General features: G+C 44.7%; 1 protein-coding gene across 1 annotated transcript in view; it reads right to left on the bottom strand.

The window, feature by feature from the left end:
* TTYH3 (tweety family member 3) overlaps positions 1-11,374 on the bottom strand; it is a 39,644-nt gene extending 28,270 nt beyond the window's left edge. Inside the window, exons 1-5 of the mRNA XM_018067642.2 lie at positions 11,356-11,374; positions 9,535-9,736; positions 2,222-2,333; positions 1,390-1,610; positions 549-644 (exon numbers count right to left, since the gene is read on the bottom strand). Of these exons, the coding sequence (XP_017923131.1) occupies positions 549-644; positions 1,390-1,610; positions 2,222-2,333; positions 9,535-9,736; positions 11,356-11,374 (650 nt within the window). The remainder of the gene's footprint in view (positions 1-548; positions 645-1,389; positions 1,611-2,221; positions 2,334-9,534; positions 9,737-11,355) is intronic.
* Positions 11,375-12,727: the final 1,353 nt, after the last annotated feature.

Raw genomic sequence — 12,727 nt, 5'->3', positions numbered from 1 at the left:
TGCAGTACCATGGCAACAAGACTCCTCCTCATAACTGTAAACCATTGCTTGTTCTCAGTTTAACATTTCTCCAGGTGTGACAGCCCAAGGTAAACAAGAGCAGACCGTGACACAGAAGGCATGCTACCAGGTTGTGTAGACACATGCAATGCTCATCATCAATTAACAAACACCTTCCCAACTGGAGAGAATCAAAGGGAGATTTTTAAAGCCTGTAATTTTAAGGGAGGATGTTCACAGTAAATGGAAGCTACCAATGCCACCCAGGGGAAAGCAGACCGTGCAGATGAGTTCCTCATCTTTGATGAGAAAGCAATGGACACCAGAACCACTGCCTTTTACAGCTCAGGAACCTTCCTGTGAACACCTCGTGAACGTAGCCCTAATCCTGCCCACAGAGCTGCACTCCACAGAGTTCCTCCACTCCGAGAGGCAAATTTCAGTTTCAGATGTTCTTGATATCAACTGACAACAGGCAGAGGTTCACACTGCCAGGCACTTGCATTCAGCTGGCTTTCCTTATGCCCTGTGCCCAGGTCAGGACTTACCCCATAAGAATGGCCCTGGAGTTTCTAATGAGCCCAAAGAGCACCAGCAAACATATCAGGACATGAAACAGGAGCAGGCCCAGGTATCCCAGCCATCTGCAGAAAACAAAAACACAGTCTGCAAAGGAAAACTGGTGTATAAAAAGCACAGATCAAGAACCTAGTGTGATTTATGAGGAAAACATGGCCCTTGTTTTCTTCTAGTAAAAAGCAGGTAGAAGCATTTATACAACACACCCATCATACACAGTTGTTGAGAAATGAGACTGCTAGTCTTGTTCACACAGTAGGGTGAAGTTATATGCAACTGGTCACCATTAGAAGAAGAAAAGGCATTGTAGCTTCTTGAACTTCCGAGACATTTGTTAGGAAATGCTTCGGTTATTTATTCCACATGTGTGGGTAGAGGCTTTCTGTTGTGGAATACAGCTGATGCAATCTTTTATTAAATATGTTTAATAAAAAGGAATGTTAGGGTGTGGTGTTAACTTATGGAACTAGTGCAGTTTTCTACTCTACTCTACTTTAGTTAATCTGTTCTATAACCATGTTTTTTCCCCCCCATGGTTTGTATGCTAGAACACAAACAGATTTTGTACATTGAGAATAAGTTTCTCTTCAGCTGGTTGTAAACACAGTTTAGAAAAAAAAGTTGTTGTGCATTTTGATTTAAAGTGGATTCGGTTTTGCTGTAAAATGAATCAGCTGCGGGGGCCAAGAGCATCTGCAGTGATATACAGAGCCTCTGGCTCAGCCACCCAGAACATGCACATAATTTTTGCAGAACAGGCCAAAGCAGATTCTACAACCACTGCACTACAGCACTACTACTGTGACACACCTGTACCAGTCATAGAGGTCAATCTGAATCGCCAGCTCCTCCAGAGACACCTCTTCATTCTTCCAAAAGGGGATCTCAGTTGTTTGCCTGACCAGATCATCCAAGAGACTCTGCAGTTTCTGGACAACATGCAGGTAGTCTGTCTGCTTTGTGAACATCTCCTCCAGCACTAGCAAGTTGGGTTCCACTGTTTGGTTCAGGGCCACTGCAGTATCCAGCACCTGGAGTATAGGAAAGAAAAAAGAGGGGGGGAAAAAGAAAAATATTGAAGGACAGGAAGTCAAGGAAGTTAAAGGGAAGTCATTCTTACTAGCAAGTCATGGACAGCTTCCAGATTATCAGTCCTCTACATTAATAGGCTCAGACTGCTTACCCTTCAAAAGCAACTTAAAAGCATCTGTAATGGAGATTGTTTGCAAGTAGCCCAGTGATGGTGCTTTAGCTGAACACATATTCACATTTTGCAGCCGTCAGGGTTGCAGTGTGATACCGTGGAAGTAGAGGTAGCACAGGAACAACTGATGGTATTAAAAGGCAACATTTTACTAAGAGATTTGTCTGCTTTGGCCTGCCTCCTCTTCCTGTTGTGGAAGAGAGCTGATCAGAAGCTGTTTTTAAACCTAGCAAAGAGAAGACTTCATTTAACAAGTTGTGTTTGCTTTGATATTTTTAGAAGAGCTGAAGAAATCACCGTGCCATTAATGGAAATGTTAGCACATGTATAAGCCCAGATACGAACGAAAAACAGGAAGAGACACGGGCGCAGAGGTGCTGAGCAAGTCTGCTCGTTCCCACCCTGCCCATATCTGCTGCCACCCCTCCCGGTGCTCACCCGGTCCTGCACACCGGCCACGGTGCGGTTCGCGTGGCGCAGCGAGTACGTCAGCCGGTGGATGCCGTCGCTGGTCTCCCCATTCCCATAGAATCCCACAGCAATCCCAGCACTGCGGAGAGAGCAAGCAAGAAAGGGGAGAGTTAGAGCTAACAGGCAGGTTGTATAACACAGGGCTACAGCACCCCGGGCAGGCACATCAGCACCTTCCACAGGAAGGGAAGCCGCTGCCTCCCAAAGGGAGCTCGGAGTGATTACGTTCCTCGGCAACCGCCGGAAAAACACACCTGTAAACATTCTGCACAGCATCCCTGTGATGAAGGGCAAACCACAAGATGCATATTTAATTTATGGTAAAATAATGAAAATCTGTCAGAGAACTGCCTGGTTGTCTGTGGCTGGATCTGGACTCCCAAAAACCCAGCCGGCCACGCAGCTCTCCAGTGGCTCCTGCAAGAGCTGCCATTGCTGTGTCAGGAGACGTGTGCTCTCTCTGGACAGGAAATGTGGATTGTTTGGCTACATTTGTTTAAAGCAGGACACAAAGAGCTTGCTGTGACTGCTTGCCCGTGGTGGTGGTTCCTCTGGATACATTTTGCATACCCTTTTCTCTACCCTGTGAAGTATCTATGAACATCATCTTGATTTATCTTCCCATTAGAAACGTTTGTGTCACACTGATTTAGAGTACTGGGAAGGGAGGTTTAATAACTTACTGGGACAAAAGACTTATTTATTTTTAAGGCAAGTGAATTTCAAGCTTGCAGACACAATTCAACTCCAGCTGCTTAACAAATTACCACCTATCAGCTGATTTGCCATAACTGTCCACACATATCAGTCCGGCCCAATTATGAAGTAAACCATATTAACTTAAGCCTCACTTAAAGGAGGAAGATCCTGTAAATGAATTGCAACCAGAGGATTATCTCATGCAAGTCAGCAATACCTCTTGTATTAAGATATCACTGCAGGAACTCACAGTTCCTCTTCCCAAGCCCATATTTCCTAATAATAGAAGAGTAACGAACTTGTGAAGGGATCACACAACTAAACTCAGGGAAAACAAACATTACCAAGAGAGTTTTTCTGTTCTCATGTCATGTTTAGCTTGAGAGTATCCATGATCTTTTCTAGGAAGATTCTCAAGGCACCAAGGTTGTGTTTGTGGTAGTGGCAAGCAAAGTGGTGGTGGTGATGGTTTTGTTGTAAATCTGAAGTTATTCTGGATGAAACATTTAGTTCCTTCACAACAGCTTTGTGCTTGGGTTATAGCACTGCCCTTACAAAGTGGGTCTGAAGAAGGAATCAAAGAGGAAGGAAACAAGCCAAACAAGAGCTTTCAGAACAAGTAAGTGCCTTTGTTTAATAGGAAGGGTCACCAAAGGACATTAGGCTTTCCTCACCATCACCACCAGCAGCTGGGAAATGAACCCAAGCAGGCAGGCCAGAGTGGGCTTTGCCTACAGAACAGACCCTTGCAAAGATCTGCTCTGGCATGTTCATTGCAGTCCAAACAACTCTCCTCTCTTGCATCCATCCCTCCTTTCCTGGCCTCATCCACTTCGAAAGAGTGAGCAGAATAATATAGTTCACCTGGTCATATTTGTACTTTCTCCTCATATGTAACAAGAAACAGAAGGCAAGCTCATGAACTGGAAGCAGATCCACTAGGAAAATCTCTGTCAGCCTCATGCTTTTTCCAGCAATTGAATCTCCATAAATTATAGAGAGCTTGGCCCATAAAAGCCTCAGCTGAGGAGTCTTCTAGGGACATGAGGCAGCCTACATTGTATACAGAAAGAGAGGCAGCAGGTATGGAACTCTAAATATTTAGCATTAATAGAAGAAATGAGCCTCTGTCTTCATGAACACCATTCCTCAAACATTTTCCTAATGCAAATTATGCTGATAACTAAAGAGAGAAAAGCCCTCTGCATTCCTCCCTGGTTGCAGCTATTATCAGAGCTTGATAACGCATGCCTAGGATGCACGGGGGTGGAGGGGATAAAAAAGACACCACCCCTCCTCCCCCTGAACTAGAGAGATTACAGATCCAGAGCTATGCCCAGGATAAAGGCAACTCAGCATCCCGTTGCAGCAATTGCAAAGCCGTGGCTTGAATTTCCCCTTGCCTTATCAGAGCAAACAAATTCAGACGGACCCTTTCATCCTCCTGAGCTGCAGAAAACTTTAACAGTTGTTTCTGTTACAGACACCAAATAAATTCCAGAACATTCTCGACACTGAATAGGCAGATCTGACCCTTTTCATTAGCGAGCAATTTCTATTCAGCCTGTTACAGCTACTAGAAGCCTATTCTTTCAGCACTTGGTAAGTACCCAAAACCTGCTGCTTGGCTCTCAGTATTCCCAGCACAGTAGCACTGTTTTGCTGAGAAAGACTCAGAACCAGCACTCTGAAGTAGCAGCAGATAAGTTGCCCTTAAAGATGCAGCCCAGGCAGGTACATTAGCCAGGTTACTCAGAGGTACCAGCTATGAAGAGCTGGCAACTACAGGCAAATGACTTGAAACTCATTACCCTGTTGGAGGCAGAACTACCCCAGCAGCCTTCCATAGGCTTCCCATCCATCCTTGCACCAACCACAGCTCCCACTGCCCCAACCCTCCAGGCACAGCCACTACTCCTGAAAGAAAACACTATAGCAACAAGAACTGGGATAAAAGCCATTTAATCCAAGTAATAAATTCCTCCAGACATGCGGCTCATACATTCACTGGAAACTACACATAAAGCATTAATTATTCCATTACTGCCCAGCAAAAGCCAGCCCTGCTTTCACACCCTGTGCTAGCAAGGGGCACTTACACAGCCATTCCTCCCCCTAGGAGCAGGCTGTACAGTTTTGTGGCAGTTCCCTTTCTATCACTCTAAAGAGGGAAACCATTCCAGAAGCCAGGCCAGGGGCAGCTGCCTGGACTCACGCTGTGACTGAGGAGGGAGCAGAGCTGAAGGGCAGGCAGTGAGGGAACTGCTGCTGCTTAGTTTTCTGTTTGCATTTGGCTTCATCTAAATCCAATCCAGTTGTTTCAAATCCCTGCCCACACACGCTGATATGAGTTGCTATTGTTTAAAGCAGATTTAAGGATTTACACTAGTTTTTAACTACCTTTTATATGATTAAAGGAAAACAGAGGGGCTCCTTCTATTTAAGTGCATTCTTCTAAAATAAAAATAGATCAACTCATCCTAACCCAACAGCATAAGTCCTTGAGGTCAGGACAAATCACATGGCTTCTTGCACGAACCCCGGGAGGCACAGTAGCCTAAGATACAGCAGATCCATCTCCCACTACAGGATGACAAAATCATCACCCTATGGAGAAGCCTGTATTTTTGTCACACAGCCCGGATACAAGCACATCATTCCTGAATGACAAAGCTCTTTTCCACCCTAGCACCCTCTGGAAGATACTCCAACACATTTTCAGTGCTCTTATAGGAAAGTCATCTCTATTTCTGCCAGTCTTGCTTCTGTCACACTCCCCTCCCTAGCACACACACCCCCCTCTCTCCTCCCAAATCTATACTATCCCATCCTCAATTCCTTCTTCCAAACTTACCTTTATGAGTCTCCTGTCACTTCCACTACCATTACCACCCCTCCCCTGCGTTCCTTCTCATTCATATTTTTGAGTAAAATCTTAAAAATTAATCTATCGAGGTCTTACAGACCATCTAAAAAGTTGCTCCTGCTACTCAATAGTGCACATAAAAAACCACTTGGCTACTCAATAATTTTGGTAAGTTTTAGGAAACCCACTTATTTAAGTCAAGAAAACATTGTACTTCTGAACTTAATGTTATCACCACCAGTGCACACCCACAGAAACCCACTAGATAGTACACTACCAGCTCCTCAAAGAGTTATACAAGTGAGACAGAAGATCAGCATGTCAGGATTTCTATGTATTCCTACAGATACAACAGTGTGATTTAAAGGCCTGCAGGTTGTACACACACTTTAGTATCACTTTTCAGCAAGACTCAAGAAATTCAAGTCTGGAGAGCTGCTTTCCCATTGTTGGTATGCAAGAGTCACATGGGCTTTGGAAACCCCCTGATAAAGAACCAGAAAAGACAAATCAAGTGTCAATCTGAATTTGCTTGTAACATGACCTGCAAAAACCCAAAGAGTGTTTTCTGGATTTGCACAAGATATACATGAACAGCAGCACATTAATCTGATAGAGAGAGCACATATGTGCCTTCTGGTGATGAGATCCTCCTGCTGTAATACCCACACATGCAGCAAAACCCTCCTGGGTACCCAGCCACCAGTCTGAAAAGATGAGCACTAGCCATTCAAATCACATCCTTAGAAATGAATAATCTAACTACACCAAGTCATCTTTAATTACAGGAACTTCTTATGAAGAACCCTTTTTAGACTTCTTGTTCTCAGGAGGAATGTTAATTTGTCTGTCTAATTACCACCTTGCACTTTCGCACCAAGGGAAAGTGCTATTACTGGCACTTGAGAAAGGAAGTTTTCACCATTTATTTGTACCCATTTCTTTCAGGTATCATCTCCACAAAGCTTTCTTCCCACCCTAGGTGCTGAGCTCCCTTCTAGGACAGTTAAGGTCACCTAACTGGTGGATGATATGATTTATAAGACAGCTCCCCACACACAGAAACTAAGCAAAATTGGTAAGGACTAGAAATGAACTAAGTATTCAAGGAATAATGTAGGCTAATAATTCCTGCAGCTTTGTGGCTGGAGCAACTGGGAAGGCTCATTAGAGACATTTTGTTGGAGAGCCCCTGTTAACCAGTTATGCCTCCCTGCTGGCTCAGCATTCTCCCTTTTGCACATAGGAAACAGGGAGATATCAGGAAACAGTGACCCAGTGCATACAGCAGGATTCACAGTACAAACAGCCCCCTGGGATTAAGTACAACCTAGATAAGCATGTACTAGGCACAGCTGGACTTAACCAGAGTTAACTAGTTCTCAGCTAGGAAGACAATAGTCCACTTCAAAGTACTCAGACTGGACCAGCTGCTGGTTGGAACCTCTTGTTGTTTCAGCACCCAAGCTACTCCTCTCCTCTTGCAAACAGTGCTACAAACTGCCTCCCAGGCTGATGTTTGGAACAGCCTTACACCCCACTACAGCCACAGCTGGTCTGGCACTTCTGTTAGTGTAACACACAGCTAGCATAGAATATATCCAGTGGACCAATCTAACTGTTGGTACTTAACTGTGACTTCCTGTTAGCACAGATTAGAGTCCCTGCTTGTTGGAATCTGTATCTGCATTCCCAGACACTCACAGAGTGCCAGGAGCCTCTGGTTCCAGTGCTCTGTGGCATCCAGTTGCTGTAGAGGGGCAGAAAACCAACCTTGGCTCTGCAGAGGAACAGCAGCACTGGGACAGCACCTTCACTCACCATGATGGTACCAACCTCCTCATTGTTTAAGTGTGTTGACTTCAGGGAGGAAATTAAAAACTTAATTAAAAAAGTCAAGACAAATATTCACCCAATATCACTGTAGATTCTAAGTTCTAAGGATACTTCTGCCTTTAATACTTGCAGAAACAAATAGTACACCAGTGGTTAAAATTTTGAGGAAGCCTAAGCAGTTTTCCAGCTTGTGGACTTGATAGAGTTGCATCAAGTTTACCAGAATTTATACTCAGACTTTCCAATTTTAAATTGTCTCACACACGCTCTGGAGAGGTGCAGAACACCTCCTTGTCACCCTTTCTACAATTAAAAACAAACACAACTACCACACTGCAGCAGCTGTCTCGGTCACATATGCTGCACAACAATAGCTAACAAGGGCCTGTAGCAGCAGCACAGGCTATAAATAGCATCAGCCAGAGCTTCTGTAAGAAAGGGTTAGGACCACAGCACTCTCAGTGGATTGGAATGGATGCAGCTGAAGCTCTTAAGCTCACTAAAAGGAAAGTGAATGAGGCTGAGATTTCTTCTTTGTGAGTTGTTCTGTGGTTTGCCTTTCCATTCCAGGCACCTATTTGCAATCAGCAGAGCACGGAAGAGCTCCCTGCAACCACAGCAATACCAGGTGGTACAGAAGGTCTCCTCCACAGCCCTGAGCCCCTGCTTCTACAAGTAAATCCATCCCCAGCTGCTAAACTCAACACACAATGCCTGCTCTGCGGTGTTTGTTCCAATACTTCAAGGGTTTGCTATTCTCTTAAGTATGTGCCTCGAAAGAGAAAATACACAAATGCCTCAGCAGCACAGTCTGGCCCTTGAACAGCTGAGCCTGGGCTTCAAGGAACACACTCCAAACAGATCACACACCAGATCCACCACCCATCAGCAGGCTCACACAAAAAGTGAACCACAAGGCACCATCAAATACCATCGACTCATTGCTGTCTCCTCTGACTAAGGGACTGCTCCCAGACCTGCCAGACCCACAGAGGGGCAACCAAGGCCACCCTGACTCTTGGGCAAGAGTAGATGATGCTTGGAATTGGTAAGAAATGCAGTGCTCAATGTGGGGCACACACATCCAGAGAGCTCCAAATACTCATTCTGCCCAAGTCAAAACAAGATCCAAGGCTCCTTCTCAAAGTCTGCAAACATGTACCTCCCTTCAGATGCCCCACCATTCACTTTCTAGGAAATTCTCTCTATGGATTCTTTCTACACACGTTGTCCACTCATTACTGGATTTTTCTTGTTTTTCAGAAATCCTTTTTGTCACCTCACACCCAAAAGCTTCTATTGCTCAGTCATAACAGGGAGCATTGCTGACCCTTGAACCATTACTTGGAGTGCCCTTGGAGATGGCACATTAGCAGAGATAATGAAATGCAGCAGTGTCTTACACAGGCTGCAAAATCTGAACATTCCCTCCAGTCAAACACCAATCCTTCCAAACCCAAAAGAATCATCTGTGTCTCTTTCTTCCTAATCTACTCTCCCACACAGCCATTCTTTTTGGACACCAGATTCTAAGAAATCTGCATTTAGACCTGATAAATACTTCAACCGTGCGCATCCTATTTAAGTGATAAGCTCCCAAGGACGGAGTGTCCTTCATTTCTCACTTGAAAAGTATCAAAGAGCAGGACATCAGCTACTCCTTTTCACACTGCTCGAACCATTAGGCAGCTCGGCAAGCGGTAGAAAGGAAGAAAATACATGACAGATATTTAAAACACACACACATCAAACAGAAAGAGGAATTACTGCCAACAGTCACTAACTACAGACAGCAGGCTAAGTGTGGAGGCGCATGCAGAGGATGCACCACCCCAAATAACTTCGGGGAGCCCCCAAAACTTTGGGTGCACAGACGTACCTGCAGACGAGGGTTGCGATGATGACGCACCAGGCCGTGCAGCAGCAGTCAGCATTCAGGTGCTCCTCGCTCTTCCGATGGCGGCAGCACAGCCAGAAGGAGTAGAACAGGAGGAAGAGCAGGTCCAGAGCCAGGCAGGAGAGAGCGATGCCACCCAACAGCAACAGGGCCTGCGGGAAACAGGGGCGGGAAACACTCACACCTGGGCACGGCACGGCCGCAGCAGGGCAGGTCAGCCAGGGCCCCCATGTGTGAGGGCTTTGCAAGGTGTACCTCGAAAACAAGTCATTTTGTGGGTTTGGTGTGTTTTTTAAAACATAAACAGGATATTTTCAGTCCCACTTTCCCCCTTCTCTGCATTCCACGTTCTGTACCTAAGCTGTAAATCACTGAGCCATTTTGTCTGTCTCAGCTGAGTTAATCAGTGAGGGTTTCCTCTTTACTCCTGATCACAGGTCAGCAGATTTAAAGAACAAAAATAATAATAATAAAAAAAAAATAGTTCAGCCAGCTGCCTCTCTATCTCTACAGTTTTTTTAATCTTCATGAATAAATATGCAGGCTTATTCATTAGAAATCCAAGTGCATGAGTGGGTTTGAAAGGGGGTGGAATTTATTATACATGCATGAGATTGATTTTTAAAAAAATTAATCCCCATGCAATGCTTCTGTTCAAGGTAGACCTAGAATAAATGGCAAACCCCTTCCATATACCATCCACATATATAGGTACAACAAACGTGGATGCCACAGACACACCAGCTTGAAGCTGTCACAAGCTGAATTAGTGTGTTATACCTACTTCTAGTTGTGTTCCTGGGAGGAAAAGGAAGCAGTAAGTGTTTAACTACATTCCTATTTCTTTTTATTTGAAAAATGCTGGCTGAAATCCAAAAATGCAAACCAATTTTGCTAAATACAATAAAATAATTTAAATCCATTCTAACACCAAATTTAGCCACATTTACTTGATTCATTCAGATGTGAGAAAGGATATCATTTTATCCATAAGCTTTTTTGGGTAACCCTTGGTAGTGGTGACAAAAGCCAACTTACTAGAAATTACTTAAATGTCTGGAAAGGGTCCAAGTCACCTACTACTGCCCCAAAATCGGGGAGGCAGACATAGATCTGTATCAGCAAACCTAGAACAAAGGTTTGGCTTCTTAAATCAGTATCTCTTTTCCTCCCCATGCAGAAATTCCTTAAAGAACATTTATATGCTTCCTCCTGATCAAAACAATAACTTCCTTCTGATCAAAGAAATATAACAAAGAATGCTGAGATTAAAGCAAGACTCTCAACAAAACTGGCGACTGTTTCTAACAGGGTCTGGTAGTAACTTGCTCTTTGCAGGCTTTTCTCTCCTCTCTTTCCCCCCCTCTCTGTTCCATAGGTACTCCCTGCTGAGTTATTATCCTGGCAAACTATACGAGCCACACAACGTCCTTCCCAGCCAAGCAAACGTCAGCCATCCATAACAAGATCCATGCTGGTTAAACCCCAGGGCTGCACCACAGATCCTCCACGTAGCCACGTGCTTTTTGCTCTCCCAGCCTTCATAAACCCACCCAAAGCCCACCAGGTGCCCCGGGATGGGGGAGTTTACAGGTGTTGCTTTCCCAAACCGAACAGCAGAAATTCAGTCCCGTTGCAGAAAGTGAACTTTGGGATCTTTACCAGAGAGGAGTGGGGGTTGAAGGGAAAAATCCCTATCCCCCTTTCCCATGCTTTCACCAGATGGTGTGAGCGCTGCTTGAGATCCTGAGCAGAAAGGGGCCTCCGAGAGGGGAAGCTGCGCTCGAAGCCCCACGTTCTCACACTTCTGAAGGCTCGCCATGTACGAGCACTCAATACTAATTTAACTAACACATTTGGCATACCAAAGCTCCTCAGGGATAGTCTTTATTTTTTAAACATGTCAGGCTGCTGTAAGGCAAAGCTTTCCTGCCCTGCTCGCCTGCACTTCTTTCTTCACACCCTCAACCCTCCTGCACACGCTAAAAGGCATTACTGTGGAAAGACGAGCTCAGCTGAAAACATCCTCCCAGCAACTCTTTATCAGCAAAAAATTCACACTGCAGAGTTCCAGATGTAGGGGAACAGCCCCCATTAAGAGGAAATAAAAGGAAATACTGAAAAAAAAAAAAAAGAAGGAAAAATTAATATTAAAGACTGCCATGCAGCAAGCAACCTGAAGTTCTTGCTTTGGATGCTTAATATATGCTTTAAATTTGCATCTGGCCAAAAAGGACTTGGCTGGCCACTATACCACAATCTGCATTTCATTTTCCAGAGAATATTTGTTTTCCATTAATGGATATGTGCCATGACAACAAGTGAAATCATCCAGCAGAGCAGTTATTAATCTTTCTGACTGATGAGTCAGTTTAGGACCCAGAGACTGGCTGGCAGCGAAAGCCTGGTTGCAACCAAAGATATGCCTCGGCCTGCCTGTCAGGATTAAACGACAGTATTTAAAAAAGGGGGGTTGAGGCTGGATAAACCCTCAGACACTCTATCCTGCAACAGTAAATCTGGGACTCGGTTATCCAAGGCCACATTATCCCGAGTAAATGTAAAATTATGCACTGGGCCTTTTGCCACAAAGGAGCATCAATTCGTCTTCGAACATTTGCTGAGCTATCAGAACCTTTATAGCAAATGATGCATGAACTGCCCTTACAGGAAAATGGAGACAACTTGGAGGAGCAACATTTTACCACGGTGCTGACACTAATGGCAGAAGTGGAGACAGAGCAGTCCCTGAAAATGAGTGTAAATCCAAGTGGTATCCGCCAGACTGGCAGGAGACAAAGCTACAGTGTCAGGAAGCACTTTCAAAATAAAAGTTAATAGCTGTACACAGGGAAGTACCCACAAGAGCATTGCTGGTTTGGAAAGGCACCACAAAACCTGAATGTGCTCGGTCTTGTGCAGGGACGGTGCTGCAGCGTTAAGAGCCTCTCTCAGCTCCAGCATGGTTGCCAGGATTCATGGTATTTATCCTCTTCATGGGAGTAAGAAGCCAAAAAAAGGCAGAAAACATCTAGGTCCTCATGTGCAGAAAGGGTTACCATCACAATAAGGAACAAAGGAGAGGACAAAAACACCCCTCGCAAAACTACCCAGGGGCTGGTTAACTCTTCCATGCGGTGTGGGGATACCCATAGGTGCTGACATCATTCCCAAG

This window comes from Manacus vitellinus, unplaced genomic scaffold (assembly GCF_001715985.3).
Source record: "Manacus vitellinus isolate BGI_N305 unplaced genomic scaffold, ASM171598v3 scaffold_12_pilon, whole genome shotgun sequence".
Classification (NCBI taxonomy): Eukaryota; Metazoa; Chordata; class Aves; order Passeriformes; family Pipridae; genus Manacus; species Manacus vitellinus.
This window is presented reverse-complemented; position numbering and strand designations above follow the sequence as displayed.